At 39.2% G+C, this 21,258-nt stretch overlaps 1 protein-coding gene across 1 annotated transcript in view; it reads left to right on the forward strand.

Moving 5' to 3' along the window:
• The window catches only part of MALRD1 (MAM and LDL receptor class A domain containing 1), a 334,428-nt gene that overhangs the window by 152,717 nt on the left and 160,453 nt on the right, over window positions 1-21,258 (forward strand). Inside the window, exons 19-21 of the mRNA XM_075211472.1 lie at window positions 3,161-3,337; window positions 4,925-5,084; window positions 18,747-18,903. Of these exons, the coding sequence (XP_075067573.1) occupies window positions 3,161-3,337; window positions 4,925-5,084; window positions 18,747-18,903 (494 nt within the window). The remainder of the gene's footprint in view (window positions 1-3,160; window positions 3,338-4,924; window positions 5,085-18,746; window positions 18,904-21,258) is intronic.

Below are 21,258 nucleotides of genomic sequence, written 5' to 3' on the forward strand. Positions count from 1 at the left end.
CGTGGCCTCTGCTCTTTTGAGTGTGCACACGACATTGCAGAGAGTGCATATGCTATAGAGCACAGAGGCGGCTCAGCCTGGCAATGGCAGTCTTCCAATATGGGTCATGCTCAAAAGAGCAGGGGCTTCTTCTGCACGGGGATGGTACATGCAGAGTGAAGCCCTGTTTAAGAGCAGGGTGGAGGCATCAGAAGGGTCGTCTGCCAGTGCCTGGCAAGTCCCCCTTCATCTCCAGTCCCTGTCATGGCCACCACCCCTGCAGTGGCAATAGTTCTGCGACTGCCACCATTTACTGCCCAATACCAGCATAACAACTCTATGGCCTCCACCTACAGTTCCACGCCCATTGCATAATACTACATGCCCTCCCTGCACATCCCTGTGCTAGCCTAACATCTATTTATTCGACATAAGACATTTAGGGTTGTTTTTGCGTGACAGCAGGTTTGAAAAGTCGAGATGTTTCCTATAGCAACCAATAAGATTCTAGCTGTCATTTTGCAGAATGTACTAAATAAATGAAAGCTAGAATCTGATTGGTTTTTCAAACCTGCCAGAAAACTCTCAGCTTGATACATTTACCCCTGGGTCTGTGCTGTGGAATTCTTTGAAGGAGTTGTCTAATCTTTACCTGTCCTCGGTGCAACATTTTTAATAAAATCAACATGCAAATATAAAAATATGCAAAATATAGAGATTGGCCAGCACATCCCTAATAAATACAGAGCAACTAATGTGACAATAAAAATTGAGAAAAGGAAATAATAGCTGCTGTTCAGTGGTGATGTCTGACACACAGACATGATTACTGAACATCTTCTCCTACAGTCACTGTGAGGAGCATTGCTAAATAATTTAGTGATGTGTGGAATGCCAGGAGAAAGATAGGTGCAATTTTCAAATGGAATACCAGTAAATAACATTCTATGTTATAGCATAACATTGAACTCCACCCACAACTGAAAACCACACCCCTCAGGGTGTGGTTATGTCAGGGCATAACCACACCCCTCTGACAAAGGATGTGGTCACGTCATGCTGGGGGTGTGCTTGCATCACATCGGGCCAGTCCCAACCCCCTCTCACAAACAACACCCTTGCATTGCAGCACCCTTCATCTGTACACAACAGTGAGCAGGGCATAGGCCTTCCAACAGTAACACGCCAGTATGGACAAAAGTCCTGTCTGTCGGGATTGCAGTACAGTGCCTTAGGACCTGGACAGTAAAGAGGCATAGATACGTAGCTCGCAACATTCACAATCCCCAATGCGGGACAAAATAAGCCCCCCCAAACTCTGCTCAGTCACGCTCAATCTCTGTCCACAAATCAGTCATATTTGGACAAAACCCCACCCACTTTCCCATTAAGCCCAGCACCCTTTGTGGCCACTAATCGTGGCGTCCCGCCAAAATAGGGACAGGTTCGAGGTATGTATATATAGCATAGACTAATGCTTCTAACTGGGTGGGGATCGCTGATTTTGGTGGCACAGGCTTCATTCTGCCATGCTGTTCACAGGGTATAACTAAAACTAAAAATATCTTCTGAGGACACAGGGCTATTCTGACAGCTATGGAAAGTAGAGATGTTCAATGACCCCCGTGTTTTGGCTTTGGATCTGGATTAACTTTCTGCTTTGGTTTTGGTTTTGGTAAAACCGCCCACGTGTGTTTTGGTTTTGGATGCCTGTTTTTTTTTTATAAAATAACATAATTTGGCTCTTTTTGTTTCTACATTATTATTAACCTCAATAACATTAATTTTCAGTCATTTCCAGTCAATTTTTGTTAAGTGACAAGAACACTGCTACCCCTCCTGTTTCTGTATGAGCAATGGCACTGAGCAATGGCACTGGATACTGGAGAGTGACAAGAACACTGCTACCCATGTTTCTGTGTGAGCAACGGCACTGAGCAATGGTACTAGAGACTGGAGAGTGACAAGAACACTGCTACCCCTGTTTCTGTATGAGCAATGGTACTGAGCAATGTCACTGGAGAATGGAGAGTGAAAGAACACTGCTATCCCTGTTTCTGTGTGAGCAATGGCACTGGAGACTGGAGAGTGACAAGAACACTGCTACCCCTGTTTCTGTATGAGCAATGGCACTGAGCAATGTCACTGGAGAATGGAGAGGGAAAGAACACTGCTATCCCTGTTTCTGTGTGAGCAGTGGCACTGAGCAATGGCACTGAAAAATGGAGAGTGACAAGAACACTGCTATCCCTGTTACTGTATGAGCAATGGCACTGAGCAATGTCACTGGAGAATGGAGAGTGACAAGAACACTGCTACCCCTCCTGTTTCTGTGTGAGCAGTGGCACTGAGCAATGTCACTGGAGAATGGAGAGTGACAAGAACACTGCTACCCCTGTTACTGTATGAGCAATGGCACTGAGCAATGTCACTGGAGAATGGAGAGTGACAAGAACAATGCTACCCCTGTTTCTGTGTGAGCAATGGCGCTGGATCCCCTGAGGAGGGAGATACTTATGGAATCCAAAACCCGATCCGAGATCCAACAACGCAACAATGACGTTTTTCCTCAATTCAGATCCGAGGACGCGCAAAAGTACCTAGCCGGCTCGCGAGCCTACTCGGATCCCCTTAGTTTGGGTGGGTTCGGTTTTCAGAAAACAGAGCCCGAGCATCTCTAATGAAAAGGAAAGGCATTGTAGCTCATCATATTCTATATCATATAAAATATTTTTAAATTTTTTTTTTATTTCTGTTTAACTAATTAGCTAATGGGAATATGAGTGCCAATAAATCACAGGAACTAGTGATTAAGCAATATCCTTTCTCCAGACTGAAGAGTGAGAAATAATAAGTTCAGTCCTGCAAATAACATTGATCGCCTAGCGACCAAGTTCTTCTATCTGACAGTGTCAGTAGCTGACCTTTTATCACATAAATAGTAACTATACATTACATACCAACTCATAGTTAGACGGTTAATGTAAGTGTCAGAAATGCATGATTGCACATGGAGATAAGGCGTCCTGTAATCCATGACTTTTCCTCAAATCTAATCTTACCTCCAGAGAACTGAAAACCTCCAAACATGCTACAAATTACTCTGAATGTTTCATTGCTTGTTGTGTTGTGTTAGTTTGTTTTATTAAATAACACAGAATGTGACTACATCTGTCTTTAGGCACTTTACCAACTTGGGCACCAATTCCACTGCAAACCTCTACTGTGGCTACGCTTCCCTTCCATAACTGCACAGCGAATGAACATGTCTGTAGGTCAAGCGGACAATGCATACCAAGGACAATGTTGTGTAATTTCAGAGAGGATTGTTTAGATGGCTCTGATGAAGCCCACTGTGGTGAGTACAACATAAAAACAGTCCATGTATCGCCTACCGTACAGCTGACTTTAGTCCTGTCTGATACAGACAAGATATATTCTGTGGTGACATTTTGTATGCTACATAATTTAAATTCCTGCCTTCCTAAATTTTTTAGCAAAGAGGGATCTCTTGTGCAAGAAATGCCAATAAAATTTCCCAAATATAGAGCTAAAGGGGCCTATTTATTAATTAGAGAAAAGTTTTATCTCCGGCAAAAGTAGGTGTTGCCCTCCTTACCGGTGATAGTTGTTGCCAGGTAAAAAAAATGAAAGGACCCACAAATCTACTCCATGGTCTATCATGCTGCAAAACAGGCTTTGCTCTGGTTATAAAAATGTTTGCACATTTACATTGTTTTTTAGTAATCAAATGTGGAAAGTTCCATCACCCATACCCCGGTATAAAACTGTCTTCAAGTCTACCTTGAAGACTAGAATAGGATAAGAGACCATGGAGTAGATTTATCAATACTAGTGAAATGGAAAAGTGGAGGTGTTGCCCATAACAACCAATCAGGTTCCAGCTATCATTTATCTAGTGCATTCTAGAAAATAAAAGCATCTTATTGTTTGCAATAGGAAACACCTCCTCTTTTCCTTTTCACTTATTTCGATAAATCTATGTCCCAAATATCCAGCATGATAGCTCTTTGCATGTTTTCTGGTATCCTCTCCCAATGGATCTTTGCACTATTCTTTGTGTGTGATCCGCACGTCTAATGAGGTCATTTCCTATCCAGGAATGTATTTACCATATAGGAAAACTAAACATGGGCCTATGGCAACACTGTTAAGGTGCATGAAAATGGTTTAGTGTTGATTTTGTTTATGGTTTTACTTTTAACCACCTGTTTTTGTAATTAAAAATAATGTAGAATGGTGGTATTGGTTAGGGAAGCATAAGCCTAATCACTGGTCCAGGCTACATTCACTCAATGTCTAGAGTGCCACCAACTTTAAGAACATCTTGTAGCATATCAGGAACTGGAAGAGATAGATCACTCAATACCCCGGTCTCTTTCCCGTTCTTTACTCGGACCCCAGTTGGACCCCAGTTGGAGGGTTGTACCAGTAGACTTTATCACCATACTTTATTTGTAAGGTGCCACAAGACTCAGCAGAGTCAGACAGTCAGTTACACATCATACTACACATAGTAGCACATAAAGGCAAACAAATAGAGACAAAGGAGGTGCAAACATGAGACAAATGGTAGAGAGGGTCCTGTTCTTGAGGGCTTACAACCAAAAGAGACCTAGACAACAGCTTTTTTTTACCCTGCCACAATCGGGCCCTGGTACTCTCAAACTATCGGAATAGTTTTCATTCAAATATAGAATACAATATTTTCTCATGTACTGTCCGACATGCAACACGGGTACAATTAGCCTTGTATTTACCCTTGTATTTAGCCTACATATTATGCCTTCAAGTTATACCTCTGTGAAGTTCTAGATCTGTGAACTGATGACACCCTGTGAGGATTGGTGTTTGTGTAGGTATTGTGAAACAACAAGGCAATGTATAACTATTAAATGAGATTAACTGAAACCTGCTTTTTAAGTTCCAGAACACTGTAGCTTTGAAAATGCGACCACATGTCGGTGGTTTCAGCCGGGGGTATCTTCGTTTCGTCGAGACACAGGCTTCCAGTGGGGAGTTGGTCAAGGAATCACTATTCATCCGGGAGAAGAGAGTCACAGGCCTCTTAATGACCATACCACGTAAGTGTATTCACCATGTTAAAAGTGTATATGGAAGGAATGTAGTTTTGTATTGGTGGAGCTTCAAACCACCCTCATCACTGACTGTCTTCTTTCTATATGACACAATATTCATCCTGCTTCCAACTTACTACCTGATGTAGTACAAGTATTATATGTGTTTTATACTTTCGTATGGCTTTCATGCATTGGTTTGCCTCACTGTAACTCTTACTAGATACACTGCTATTGTCTTTCTTTTCCATGTGTGCTGTATGGTCATTTATTTCTATAATCAGGCAGAGTTATTTCGTTATCCAGGGTCATGACACACAGTTGCTCTTTAGGTACAATTGTAACCAATGCTGAGAGCTCAGGAGTGTTGTCTGATTATAGAAAAAAGTGACAGAAAAAATAGACAAAGAAATGTTATCTGTTAAGTAAAACTTGCAGGAGAGCACGTACAATACAATAAACAATAAACTAGCCATCTGAGGATCTAAAAAGGATTTAAAGATTTTTTTTCTAAATAGAAGGGACTTTATTTGAAGCAAGTTATAGTTGTATTAACATATATATAATCCATCACAACTGTTGTTATGTCATTACATGTTTATTTTAATATTTTATTTCATATAGAGAGATTATTTTTTGTAAATACACCAAGCTTCCTAAAGTAGGCTGTTGAATAAAACTGCTAAAAGCCATTCACAACCTATTATATGTGCTTTAGATCATCATCATCAGCATTTATTTATATAGCGCTGTACAGAGAACTCACTCACATCAGTCCCTGCCCCATTGAAGCTTACAGACATAGAGAGACTAGGGTTAATTTTGATAGCAGCCAATTAACCTGCTAGTATGTTTTGGAGTGTGGGAGGAAACCAGAGCACCCAGAGGAAACCCACGCAAACATGGGGAGAACATACAAACTCCACACAGATAAGGCCATGGTCGGGAATTGTACTCATGACCCCAGCGCTGTGAGGCAGAAGTGCTAACCACTGAGCCACTGTGCTGCCACAATAAAATAACATAATTATTAAGATAAGATAATTATTAGCTACAAATACAACACACACATTGGAGAGCCTCTCTACCCCTTTATTTGCACAGTGCGCGGATCCTTTCTCACTTGACGCGCCGACTTGTGGAGAAATACCAACCTCTCACTGGAGATCCCAGACACAACTTCATTGTTACACCTGATATTATTGAAAGTAATATATTTATCCTTTCCAAAAAGGATTTTTTGTCTTATCAGATGACGATATTGTTATTGGAGTTATGTGATTTCCAATCACATATGCCCCTCTTATAATAGTCACATATATGAATACTAAAAGGTTATTAAAATGTAAGATGTACATTTATCTTTACATCCACTATTCCCAGATGCACATTTATTTTTTATTTTTTATTTGTTGCACTTAATAATTTATTTTATTATTATTTATCACTTTTATTCATTTTTTTACACAAATTTATTTAGTATAAGAAACTACACTTTCATCAATCACTTTATATGATTATCACTGACCTTTATTATGTTGTATTTTTATATTTCGATTTTATTTGCACCTTATTATATTTTTATATACTAAATTGATTTGGGGACACTAGGAGATTTAGAGAATAGATTATTTATACAACACATTAATTATTATTCTTAGAATAAACAAAATAATAACCAATTTTTCAATTAATATATTTTGAATTGATTCTCCTCTTCAGTATTACCTTATTCATTTTTACATATATAATATAGATTGAATTAGAGTTCTAGAATTATATCCCTGGTTCTAGATGTGTCTCCACTCTCTTTTTTCTGATATGCATAATTGATTATGGGATAAGATTAGCACTCCTTCTTCCCCCTCTATATAGATCTAGTAGATGCAGACATTCCGATATAATATATCTAATTTTCTCTTGTCCCGATCATGTATTATTTGAGATGAACCTATCAGAAATCAAGAGGGGCGGGACTTAGGACAGATGTGAATATCATTGGCTAGTCACAACTGCCAATTACTTTAACATCTCTGCCATCTGATCGGTCCTCTTCCAATGACGTTATGATGGGGGTGTGTCCTTTGAGCATAAATAACAGATCTTCGGCTTGCCTTGAGAAAGTAACTAAGCGAAACGCGCGTCAGCACCTGTTACAGATCTTATATATAAGTATCAGAGCTATAAAAACAGACAACAGCTATTCATCTAACTGCTCTCTATAAGGGCATGTGATATTAAACATGCAGTCAATGCCTATCTATTTAGAATCATTACTAAATGGAGCTCAGCGCTAATCTTGTCTATAGTCCTTAATCTATATTATATTAATATATACTGTGCCTCCCTTATAGAAGAGATTTGAGTCTATTTTCTACTTATTAACTAGGAAGCTAAAGACTCTCATATTGGAGGTATTCCTGTATAATTTGACAAGGACTTTGATCATTTTATATGGACAACAAAATTTGTAACGAACCTAAAGAGTGGAATCAATATTTTTGTACAAATAAAGGCTTTATTATACTTTATTAATGAGACAATGAAACAGTTGCAGTGTTACACTGTAATTTTATATCCCTTGTAATGTCAGCACAATATACACAATATGTTTGTTTTTAACCTTATTTCGCTACTTTTAATCACACCAGGTTGTTACTATCATTTTTTAATGTATATCAATAAAATTTGAATAATTATATTTTTGCAATACATCCTGGAGTGCCTTGGTATACACTTCTTTTCTTTGGTCTTTCAGCAATTTAACATGTGTTCATGTGCACCCTCCAATTAATAAATAATACTGAAACATTGAATATAATTGGATGATAATATTTTAATAAGGGGATGTATTATATTATTACCTAGTGCGGTTATATCTTCTCTTGTTAGTACTCCTGAGGCCACAGGCTTTCAGCCGGACTCTAACCATGCCTCCAGGCTCTTAGCCTGAATAAAATGCACACACAGGCTAAATGTAAGCCATTGCAAGGCGGTGGGGCAATGATGCGGCAAGCCTGGATTGTCAACAGCACCCGAATTCAAACTGTGAAGATTCTCTTAGGTCCAATCAAAGGCCCCCACTGTGAGCCAATCAGAGCTCGCCGTGCCGACCTCTCTTTGGACCAAATTGAATCTTCACACATTCACTTGGTCCAGACCCTGATGACAGCGCTGGAGCCTTATCTGTGTGTTAATGCTGAGACGTAGCGGTCTTTCACTGGGCACAGCAAGCGCTGCAGTAAATACACTCTCTCTATTTCTTATTCACTTTTAAATAATTTCATCTCGCAAACCAAATTTTAGTCTTGACACGTCGGTACAAAAGTAGGCGCAATCAAACACGTAAATGAAACGCAGCAGGAAATGCTGCTGATCCAGCTCCTTTTATCCGATGTTACAATGTTTTGCAACCTCACAGATGCCATAATCTTCACACACAAATCGATGCACTCAGGGGGCCCTCTTAAGAACATCCTGGGCCCCCGGGCACACCAGTGCAGCGGGGCCCCTATATATACAAAAAAATTAAAAAAATGATTATATATATATATATGGGCCCTGCAGCCCAGGGGGGCCCGTCGGAGGCAGCAAAAAAACCCAAAAAACTGGAAAAAAAAAAGACAATACTTACCTTGCGATCGGCTGGCGATCCGGCTCCCTCCATGGTCTCCTCCTCCGTCGCGCTCCGCAATGGATGTCGGGCGGGCGTGATGACGTCACTCCCGACATGCACTGCGAGCGCCGTACGGAGGAAGAGACTATGGAGGGAGCCGGATCGCCAGCCGATCGCAAGGTAAGTATTGTCTTTTTTTTTTCCAGTTTTTTGGGTTTTTTTTGCTTCCTCCGACGGGCCCCCCTGGGCTGCAGGGCCCCCGGGCACCTGCCCATTGTGCCCAATGGGAAAGACGGCCCTGGATGCACTTTACATAAAAATGGGTCAAATTTCACAAACGTATCTGCATTATGTCACAAATTACGTATTTATGCTGTTGATTTGCTCTTTTGCCTGGTGTTAAATGAACCTTATTCATTTGCACCTAGCAGGCCAAACAAATGACATACATTGTTGTATAATTTAATATTCACAAATATATGTGCACCGGGTCACATGTTCTCATCTTATATAAAATATAATGCATCCTTTTTTTAAAAAAAATTATACCAATGCATAAGTTAAGTGATGCTTTACAACATATTTTCCACTACTTCATTATGCAAAGTTATTACACATTTTGGAAATATATTAAATTCGAAGAACACTGGAATACATTTGCCATGTGTTTAACATAATGTTAACAAATTGGAATATTATTAAAGATGCATTTATTTTCAGTTACCATTAGCTTCTAGGAGATTTAGTAAATTATAAGCAATTTCTTTTTGATTACATTCTTGTCTTGGGATGGGTGAGATGGAAATAAAAGTTTACCTTCCCCTCTCATATATTGGTTTAAGCATTTTAATTTTCTGTTCTTGGCTCAATGACCAAATATGCAAATAGTGTTCTGATGTAGGCAGATTGTATCAATCTGATTTATAATATGCAGCTTTAATATAATTCCTTCCTAGAACTAGGAGACAATGACTAGAAGTAACTGTGACGGCTTGGCCAAAGAATGAATAGTGTGTGAGAGAGACTTCAAAAGACCAAGTGTTCGCTAGTTAATAAGATAACATATTCAGTATAAAAGTTAATAAAGACCTGGTCCAGCTGAAAATCCTCCATGTGTATATAAACTGAGCAGATCAGCATTTTTTAAAATTGATTACATGAACTCCTGCTAATCATATAGTATTATTCATAAACCTTTATTATATGGGTGGCACATTGAAGCCTATTTTGCTTGCTCTAAACTACAATTATTTTAGTGTAATATGGTCACTTTTCTATATCACAGTGGTGCTAGATTCCTGGGTACAATTCCATACCCCATTATATTTATCTGAGTGTGATACATTGCTCAACACATGCTCTTGTACCCAGGGCCACCGAGAGGGGGGGAGCAGGTACTCATTTTTTTTTTAGTTTTTTTTCTATCAAAACTACATTTTTTATCTTGTCGGTTTTTTTTTGGGTTTTTTTTTTGCGGGGGCTCGGTCTTTGGTGGGGGGAGCAGGATAGTTAAAAAAAACCCAAAACATACTCACGTGATCGCGGCGTCGGCGTCCCTCCTCTCTGCTCCATGACGTTATCATGTCACGCTCGGCATTCAGTCTGAGTGGAGCAGAGAGGACCAAGAAAGAAAAGAGAAGAAAAGGAAAAGGTAAGTAAAGGGAGGAAAAAGGGAGGAAAACTGATTTTGCTTTGTGCTTGTATATTTACATTTAAATAATTGAATTTATAGTTTTGCTTGTTGAAATCCATTACATTTTCAACCACAATAGTAGCCAAAAATCATAAAAAATAATTATCAGAATTTTTATCCCATCTGCTAAATAATGATTGCTCCTTGTACAAATCATATGAGACATTATGGTCTGGGGTCATCAAGGCATGCTGAGCGCAATGTGCGTTTGTTTTATATATGTCCGAACTCAACAATGAGCGGATGTAAAGATACATGTGTTGATGAACACGGGTGTAGATCTGCTCTGCTGTACTAAACAAGACACTATAGGATACGTCCAATACATATGTGTAATCTAAAATCACAAAAGAACGCACAGGAAAAAAATAAATAAAAAAAAATATTGTCATTACTGATAAAACATTAAAAGATAAAAAAGTGTTGATTTTTTTCACGAAATACATATTAGTATGTTATGAATGTCTACTGTACTTAAAATACTTTTTTACAGCTACTCCTGATTCCAAACACATTTAATATCATGCACGGTGGCTTAGCGGTTAGCACTTCTGCCTTACAGCACTGGAGTCATGAGTTCAATTCCCGACCATGGCCTTATCTGTCTGGATTTTGTATGTTCTCCCCGTGTTTGTGTGGGTTTCCTCCGGGTGCTCCGGTTTCCTCCCACACTCCAAAAACATACTAGTAGGTTAATTGGCTGCTAACAAATTGACCGTAGTCTGTGTGTGTGTGTGTGTGTCTGTATGTATGTCTGTCTGTCTGTGTGTGTGTTAGGGAATTTAGACTGTAAGCTCCAATGGAGCAGGGACTGATGTGAGTGAGTTCTCTGTACAGCGCTGCAGAATTAGTGGCGCTATATAAATAAATGGTAATAATAATAATACACAGCCGCCTTCACTAGTAATCGGCACTTAAACTAGATCTGTAGCTGGAGCAAGAGATACGGCTGAAAAACAAGTAACTGGGAGAAGCCCAGAGCATGAATCGGACACTGCTGCTTGCGCCTGAGATTGGCACGCCCTTACTGTACATTGATCGTAGGCCGTAGTAAGTGTCCTTTGCACTCGAAGATTAATCAAACGGTTCTGGACATGCACAAAGTGATTTTACAGATTGTATACACAAAATTGTTGTATACGTCCCTTAATGAATCAGGCCCTATATGATGGTGCGACATTTAATTAAATATCACAGAGGTGACCGATGGATGCAAATCCAGAGAGATGGGGGTTTTAAGACACCCAAAAAAATAGTGTGTCATGTCTACTAAAAGGTAATGTGAGACAATTGGGCCTATTTACAAAGAATCAAAAGAGTGAATTTCACTTTGAATTCTCTTAACTGCTTACTTACCACACCTAAAACCAACATCATCATTTTACCTATTTAAAAAACACATTAAAAATATTTTTTATTTAAATCACTAAAATCCTCAGTGGGCTAAGTAGATTCCTTTACTTCCCCATTGGTGTAAAGCAGTGACATACACAAAAAGTGCCCAAAAAGCAAAAATTAGGAGGCATTATCCACAAAAAGAAAAATCATTGGCCAAAAAATGATTAAAAATATGACAGTGACAAAAAAAAAATTAAATGAAAAAGTAAAAAATAAGGAACACTAAGAATGGCTATTCCTTTCCTTGCTACATAGACAATTACTTAATTGGCTTCACTGACTGTAGATTCACCATAGAAAGTAATGGTTACATCTACTTAAATGACTGTAAGGTTCACAATAGAAGTAATGGCTCCATTGACTTCAATTGATTCACAGTAGAAAATAATGGCTTCCATTGAATTTAATAATACTATGCAATTGCACCTGGTTTTCTGGGAAAGAAAGTGCTCAAAAAAAAATAACAATATGTATAAATTGTCTTAAATGGGCAAAGTGGAACTGAAGCGCTGGTTGATGTTTGCAAAGTAGAAACAAGCTTAGGTGAATGTCGATGATATGATTTTTATGCCGGATCGTATGAAGAAACATTACATTCATCATTTTTATGAAGTGCCTCTATTGTAGAGTATGCTCCCTGCATTAACAATATAATAGCAACATATGACTGTATGTTTGTGAAATCATTCATGTGCTTGTTATTCATATTTAACTATAGCTATTGTTGTAAAACGCGTGTGGTTTTTATAGCAGTGAGCTCCTCTTGAGCGCACTGGAACGTAGCCTTGTACATTGTCTGTAGGTGACGTGCGAGCTCGCCAAGGAAACACCAAAGGAAACCAGCACTGTGAAGCCTGAAAAGAAAAAAGAAATACAATTTGCCAAGGAGGGAACTGAAACACGTAGGCAGCACATTCTGTAAAATGTAAATAAGATTTTGGACATGCATCAAGCGGCACCTCTGGGAAAGATGAGACTGTGTGAAATTCTGCAGAGCTGCAGAGCTAAAGAAACCACACTGTGTACAAAGAGAAGCTCGGGAGGAATTTGTAAGATTTCAGGCGTCACCTCAGGATTAAAGAAAAAAAAAAAAAAGATCTTTCGGTTTCCCCTAAATGTAATAACAAGGAAAAGCCTCATCCATGCACATTATGTTTATACAGTGGATACATTGTCAGAGTATTGTCTTAATATTCGTTTAATCTTTGTTACTATTATTTTTTTGCATGCGTACAGTGCCAAGTTCTCCCACAACACTGTGCAGAGTAGGTCCGGAGTCACACATGTGGATTTGAATGGCATATTTTTCCATCCAGAAAACTGCAGATTTCTTAGGCTCCTGTAATGACAAAGCATTGAATGGAAAAATCCTATTTCCCATTCTATATAGAAAGCAGTTCCGAGCCCTTTTTGCTGTGCAGAATACTGCATGCGCTTTGAAGCACTTTCTGTGTAACAGAAAACCTTTGTTTACCAATAACTGTTAAAGGTCTTAACAGGGGCTTATGTGTTGGGGTGCAGGGGGTCTATGGTGCCTGGAGTTGAAGGGGGCTCAGAAATGCCGGGTCGCTCCCCCTGAGCCTCCCACATTCCGCTCAAGAGTGCAGCGTGGAGAGCTCTGCTGAGCGGCGCACTGTTCCACACCTGGGTAGCGTTCTAAATAAATGTCAACACCCGCTTAAATGGGGGACACCAGGCTACCATGCAGGTGTGGCCTAGGCATTCATTTAGCAAATAAAGTCTCAGCGTGGTCAGGGTCATGTATAAAAATTCAAGACTGCCCGGGTTTCCTATAATTGTGGCTAGCATGGGTAGCCCTTGGTGACTTTAAAAGATTGTGATTGGTGGGAGCATTTAGCAGGAGCTTCAGTGGCCAAGACAGCTCAAACTACTAATGTTTCACACGCAATCATCTACGGGGTGATGTCAGCTTGGAACTCGGAGGGAAAATCGTCAACAGCAAAGGGCAAGGGAGAGTGTAAGAGCATACTCTGGGATTGTGACATCTTGCAGGATGAGTCGCCCAATGGTTCAGTGCACGATGTTATCCACGTGTCATGGCCCAGATCTAAACACAATCACACATCTAGCGGTTATTCTGGGATGATCATGATATTTTTTCTTCAACATTAGTAAATGAGATCTTTTTTTGGAAGCAGAGTGCTGCTTCCCTCCTGCACAGCTACAGATATTGCTAATGTCACGGTACATACAGACCGTACTGGCTGCACATGGGGACAAATGCCCTATTAAGTCCCATTATATTGGTATTTCTTATTTTTGCCTGCTACCTCTATGTATCACTGCTTTTCTGGCTGGAATCTTGTAATATCAACTTATCAATATATAAAAAAAGTCAAAATAACCATTACCAACACATTATAACAAAACACGGAGACTTGGAGAGTCAATAGGAATGATCACTTTGCTTGTATGAGCTTACAATCTACATGGAAAGATCAACTGAAACAAAAGTTATGGGAGACTTGTTATAGGTCAGCGTGAGGGCCAGGAAATTTGGTTACTTGAAGAGAGGCTTAAAGTGTCCTAGGCTTAAAGTGTCCCAGTTTTCGCAGAGGGGTATTATGGGCAGCACGGTGGCTCAGTGGTTAGCACTTCTGCCTCACAGCACTGGGGTCATGAGTTCAATTCCCGACCATGGCCTTATCAGTGTGGAGTTAGTATGTTCTCTCTGTGTTTGCGTGGGTTTCCTCCGGGTGCTCCGGTTTCCTCCCACACTCCAAAAACATACTAGTAGGTTAATTGGCTGCTATCAAAAATTGACCCCAGTCTCTGTGTGTGTGTGTGTGTGTGTGTGTGTGTGTGTGTGTGTATGTTAGGGAATTTAGACTGTAAGCCCCAATGGGGCAGGGACTGATGTGAATGAGTTCTCTGTACAGCACTGCGGAATCAGTGGCGCTATATAAAATAAATGATGATGATGATGATAAGTATGTTTGCCATTTTTTGACCTGTTCTGTGTAACCCAGTCAGATACCGGGGATTATGTACTAACAAAAGGCAAAATTGCTGTAAATGATCACAATGGATTATTAACTTTTATTGTCTAACTTACACATGGGCTCATAATCGGTTGCTGTACCTTTCCACTTGCTTAGTAGATGACCCCCATTGTCTGTGTTTTTAACAAACTTCAGATTCTATGCAGCACAAAATGTAAAACGAAAGATGGATATATCAGTGTTACGCACAGTAAAAGAGTTATGTTAATCTTTCAGTTTGCGTTCCCCGACATACTTTTTGTGATCCAAAGAAATGTACCAGAGAAGAGGAGACAAATATGCTATATTATTATAATATGCATGTTAAAGTGTGTCTTATTTCCTCCTTATGTCACTTTCCCAAATTACAGTATAGCAGACGGCATAAAACAAGCTGAGTGTTCCATCCTTATCCAGTGACAAAGACGCTTAAGATCAAAATGAGCCTCTCTCTTCCAGCTATTCTCTGAAATTGCCTCAATAGAGATGCATTTTATTATAAACTTGATTTTGTCTGATATTGTCCATGTTATTTTCTGGAACTGATCTCTAAACCAGCTATAGTCCCCAGCACATCAATACATTTCTTTTCTTTTTTTTCATTCAAACAGAATTTTTTATTGTAATATTTTTATCCTCATCATTTTGATACTTTTTAGTGCAGTTGAACTTTTTTTATACTTTTGCTTGTCCAATCTAACTCTCCTTGGAAATTAAAGTTGCCTCTATCATTCACAGCCATTAACTGGAAAATGCAAATTAAATAACAAGGTATTAAAATTAAGGTGACTTTTTGTCACTGTACAATTCACATCTGTGCATTGCCAGTACTTTTGGACTGGGGTATGTAAAGCCCTCATGTATCCAGAAATAAGAGTACCATTATAATTTTCAAATTAATATATTTTATATAGTGCATATATTTTACAATATATATGAAAAATATATTATAATATGGAGTTATTTGGTAAATAATATTGTATTATTAGATTGATATAAAGTCAGTTTCTCATAATTTTATTGTACCCACTATATGGTTGGGATCGGAGAGGGCTAACCAAAGAAACAGTAATGGCACATAGATCAAGTGCAGGCTTTTTATTTGCGTTAAAGAAAAGTCAGTCCAGGCAGTTAACGAGCAGAACAATTGAAGAATTACTATCAGGATTGATCCTGAGCCGGGTTAACAATGGTCTCTGTTCCTGTTAAGCGTTTCAGAGACCTTGTAAGAGGCAATCTGGAAAACTTTATTCCTTATGCCAATACCTCAGTCATGTGTCGGACCCTCCAGTTTACTTACCGTAGTCCGATGCACAGCGATGGCCTCCTCTGTCGGGCTCCTGCTCATGTGCTCCTGTAATCTGGTACACTTCTGAGCTAATCCTGTTTTTCCTATTCTGGTTTCCTCTTGTCGGATATCATTCTTTTCTCCTGTCAATCTCGTCTGGTACCCATCCAGAGATCTGTGACCTGTGTCTTGCAACCAGCAAAGATCAGACTTCTTTGCTGAGGTCCCTGGTGCAAATGTTAGACTCTGTGCTTCCGTGGTGTGTGGAGCTAATCTGGGCAGATTGTAAGGGGGGATACTGTATTTATGCAGTCAATTGATCATGTTACTCGTGAGAGTAACACGATCCGCGCACTATTATCATTGCTACGATAATAGTGCGCATGACTGAGGTGAATAGTCCACCTAAATGTTTTAATAAAGAGGGTTTGAAGGTTATGAATAAATCTCCCAAATCATTTACTGAAAAGTTGTCAAGCCTATGGAGCCCCTATGCTCGTGGGGCCCCCGGGCAACTGCCCTGCATGCCCGTGCGCTAAGATGGCCCTGACACTTCCTAGTGAAGTGGGTGGGATGGTGGCCTCCGTGGCGCCATTCATTGCAAGCCATGTCCTTTGTCTCCTCCCTGCTGTGACAAAATGCAGTGATTGCAGCATTGCATTGTGGGGATCAGGGCCAAATTGATGCAATCCGTGAGGCCACTCCCCCTCCAAACTTGCCCTTCACCTTACTCTGGGATCTCCTGAAGGGTAGAAGATAGCAGCTGGCAAGTATGAAATACCCCTGTTTAAAAATATTTACATAACAAACCTATCTATTGTCTTTGCTCTGTGTGTAATTTCCTCCCCCTGCAGTTTTATGGTGAAGAATAAAACCTCTTATGTACCTATCACTAAAACGTATTTAAATGATTCACTTTTAACTTCTTTTACTGCTGTTCTAGTCAATGAGCTCAGTAATTAATGGCTTCAGTCAGTAGACTGTCAGGGTTGTAGATCACTTGAAGTAATTTAGTTTCATTTCCCTAATGAGCAATCAGCATTCAGTATTTTGGGGTAATCTGGCACGTGCTTAGATGTCAACATGTCTATAATGAATACTGCCAATAAGAATACGCCTGCCAATACAAAACATCCCCTCATTTATTTATAGCGTGGTCCTCAAGGAAAACACATCTGTAGATCAATGTCATACTGCAAGTACCAGAGCAACCTTAGCCCCACGTAACAGACACAGAAAACAATTAAACACATTTCCCAATCAGGTTTTTGATGGATGCTAAAATTTAGCTACCAAGGAAAGGGTGCAGAATGTACAATTATCTTCTTTATGTGGTGCTGGAACATCAATTCAAAGGTGTTTTGAAGTCTTAACTAACTTAAATCAACTTAAATATAGGGAAACATTATATATTATTTGTACTTATGTTTTATGCACAAGTTAGTACAAGTTTTAGTTTTTTGAGCCTGATTCATTAAGGAAAGGAAAGCAAACAAAAATGAGTAACTTTGCACCTGGGCAAAACCATGCTGCATTGGAGGGGGGGGGGGGAGGGGGGTAAATTTAAAATGTGATGGCAGATTAATAGTTGGGGTAGGGCATGTCCTAGATCAACTTTAAATTTCAGTGTAAGAAAGTGTAAGTGTAGAAAAATATAAAAGGACCAAAGGTGTAACGCTTGTGACTTGTAACCTTATTTATATATAAGATCATGAACAGCTCATCTGTAAATCATGGTAATCCGATACTTTGTATACAGGTCTCAGCTCCGTGTATTCAAGCACATTGATGGGTTAAAGGAATGGAAAGAAAAAAGAGAGGAGAAAATAACAATAGTGCATTATTGTTTTCTAAAACCACCCATGCACAAACCAAACACACAGAGTGTCTTCGTACCAGAAAGCTTTCTTTCACAAGAATATATTAATATAACCGTGAAACTTCACCACAATAAACATCTTCAAGTGATAAATTAGATCCAACTTAGCACTCTAGTGTTATAAAAAAAATCACCCGTAACACACAGATAAATTACGTACCGGCAGTAATATAAGCAAGTGTTCATCTCCTCTCTCTTATAGGCTTCTTTATATTCAATTCTTACTGGTGATAGCAGCAGTTCCTCCTTTGTTTTCACTGATACTAATACGTAGAGTGGGGGGGGGGGGAGTTGCCAAAAACATGCAGTTTTTACTTTAGTTACAATAAAAATTTTAAAAAACTTCAGAACATAAGGAGTTTTTAACAGTTCGTATAGTTTCAAGAGCATTGGTCCGAGCTCAGGCTTCTGCTGCAATGTGACATTGTGTCTTCCACAGTCACCAGAGTCAGCAGAAAAAGCAGCGAGTCTGAATGCCAGCAGATGTATTCATGTTTGCTTGGGTTTCCTCCGGGTGCTTTGGTTTCCTCCCACACTCCAAAAACCTACTAGTAGGTTAAATGACTGCTATTAAATTGACCTTAGTCTATCTCGGTGTGTGTGTGTTGGTGAATTTAGACTGTAAGCTCCCATGGGGCAGGGACTGATGTGAATGAGTTCTCTGTACAACGCTGCGGAATCAGTGGCGCTATATAAATAAATGGTGATGATGATGATAATATTCAATGCAACAGCTTGACCATGCAAATAAAAAATATCTGCATTGCTGACTATACAACATTGCATTTACAGATCTACAGAAGAAGGCTGGTATTTATATGCAGACAGTTCCAATGGAGAATTTGGTCATACAGCTTACATCATGACTCCTCTTATTTCCCATACTGGACCCAAGTGCAAGCTGACATTTTGGACTTATATGAACGGTGCAACTGTGGGATCATTACAGGTTGGTAAATAAATAACTACAGTATTTTTAAATAAGGAACTACTGTATTTTATAAAAGGTTTTAAACCATATATATTTTCAAAACAAATGCAGTAGACTGTAGAACTTGAGTGACACATTTGGCATGTTCTATATTGAGCATTGTTGAGGAGAGTTAGCCTCCTTTGCAGATCCATTTTCTTGTTGATCCTCACTGTGTTGCAATTTGGGGTTAGATTTAATTAATGTCAAAATAGACAAAAACAGACAAAACAGACAAGCTGTACAGTACGGAGTGGGATATGTCTGAGTGAAGGATTTTATATCCCGTTGTTCTGGTTGGACCTTTTTCTTATGAAAGCATGTAAAAGCTTTGCTTTACTTAGAGGCTTTGTGGCATAGACTACCTGTTGACCTAGGTACACCCTGGCCTATCAATTATCAGCAAGTCTGGACATTCCGCCAAGATAAGGGCTGTGCTACAGCATTTTTGGAAAAACGCGTAGAGTAGCAAACAACTACTTTGCACTAGCTTAAATCAGACTATCTGTCAGCTCTTAGCTTGTGCAAAATTATCTTCTAATGGGACCCGTTTATCGCACTTTGATGGAAAGGCGGTGAGACATATTTGGAGGTGCACTCAGAGCAATGTAATAAAAAGTTCCGCACACCCCAAAGTGACGTGTAATAAACAAATCTCTCATGCCCCTTCACTCTCATGATCAATGTAAGCCATAAACGAGGCGAAGGTGAGCGGTATAGTATCTTAAGAGAAAAAAAGAAAGTGGGAGGATGGACTTAAATGTGACATTTAAAGTTCTGTAGAGATTTGTCTTCTGGCTCCCACCCCCTAAGTCTCCAGAGAGTTGTAAATTATGTCCAATGTTTTTAAGGTTTAATTCCTGTCTTGAAGAACAACTCAGTGTAGTAAAATCTTTATATCGACTTGGACATATACTACCAATTGCATTTGGTGCAAAATGAGTATTGTGTGTCAGATAGAAACACCGCATGTTGCACTCCGCGTGGTGTGTTTGTAGTGAACCCCTGTTAGCGGGTAACAGAAGGGGAACATTTAACAAGGAGCCAGGCTTTGTACAATGTGTGGCATCTGCCTTTTGATGGGAAGAAAAGTATAATATTAAGCTTTGTGTTTGCCAGGTAACATTTAGTACAACCTAGAAAACTGGAAAGCAATCAAGATGTAACTAGGGATCTACAATCCTAATGAGAACAAAAGCAAATACTAATTATGCAACAAACAGTTCTGCACATATGTTACATTAAATCAACGTTATGTCAATTAAAGCAGTCACATTATGCTCATAGAAGTTCACTGTAAACATTGCTATGGAATGATTGATGTTGTGTATCGTGTTCGTGTATGTCTATGATTATTATCTTAACTTGATATAAATTGACCTGCAACAGTAATTGAGAATTGCATCCATTTGCCCCATAAAAGCAAATCACCAGCTGGTATCCTTCCTGCAATGGTTCTAAAGGGAACATGTCACAGAAACATAGAATTTGACGGCGGAAAAGAACCGCTTGGTCCATCTAGTCTGCTTATTTTTTTTAAATTAAACGATGGTACATTAAACCTTATTTGATCATTTCTTCTTTATAAGGCTATTCTTATGTCTATCCCAAGCATATTTAAATTGCTCTACTGTATTAGCCTCTACCACCTCTGATGGGAGGTTATTCCACTTATCCACTACCCTTTCTGTGAAGTAGTTTTTCCTCATATTTCCTCTGAACCTACTTCCCTCCAGTGTCAGTGCATGTCCTCGTGTTCTAATACTTCTCTTCTTTTGAAGAATGTTTGTCTTCTGTACCTTGTTCAAACCCCTGATATATTTGAAAGTTTCTATCATGTCCCCCCTTTCCCCTTTCAGCTCCAAACTATACATATTAAGATCTTGAGTCTCTCTGTGTAAGTTTTTGTGCTGTAGGCCATGCACCATTTTAGTTGCCCTTCTTTATACAGTCTCTTCTGGAGATATGGCCTCCAGAACTGAACACAATATTCTAGATGAGGCCGTACCAATGATCTATACAGTGACATTATTACTTCCATCCTTCTGCTACTGATTCCTCTCCCTATGCAACCAAGCATCTGACTGGCCTTCCTCATTGCTTTGCTACATTCCTTACCTGCCTTTAAGTCACCTGTAATAGTGACTCCTAGATCTCTTTTCTCTTAATTAGTTATGCAACTAATTTATTATTATTATTACCAATTATTATCAATTACCATTATTATGCCATTGATACTATATTTAGTCTTTGGTTTTTTTAGACACAAGTGAATGATTTTTCATTTTTTAGCATTAAACTGTAGTTGCCACTCTCTTGACCATTCCTCTAGTC

Source organism: Mixophyes fleayi, chromosome 5, assembly GCF_038048845.1.
Source record: "Mixophyes fleayi isolate aMixFle1 chromosome 5, aMixFle1.hap1, whole genome shotgun sequence".
Classification (NCBI taxonomy): Eukaryota; Metazoa; Chordata; class Amphibia; order Anura; family Limnodynastidae; genus Mixophyes; species Mixophyes fleayi.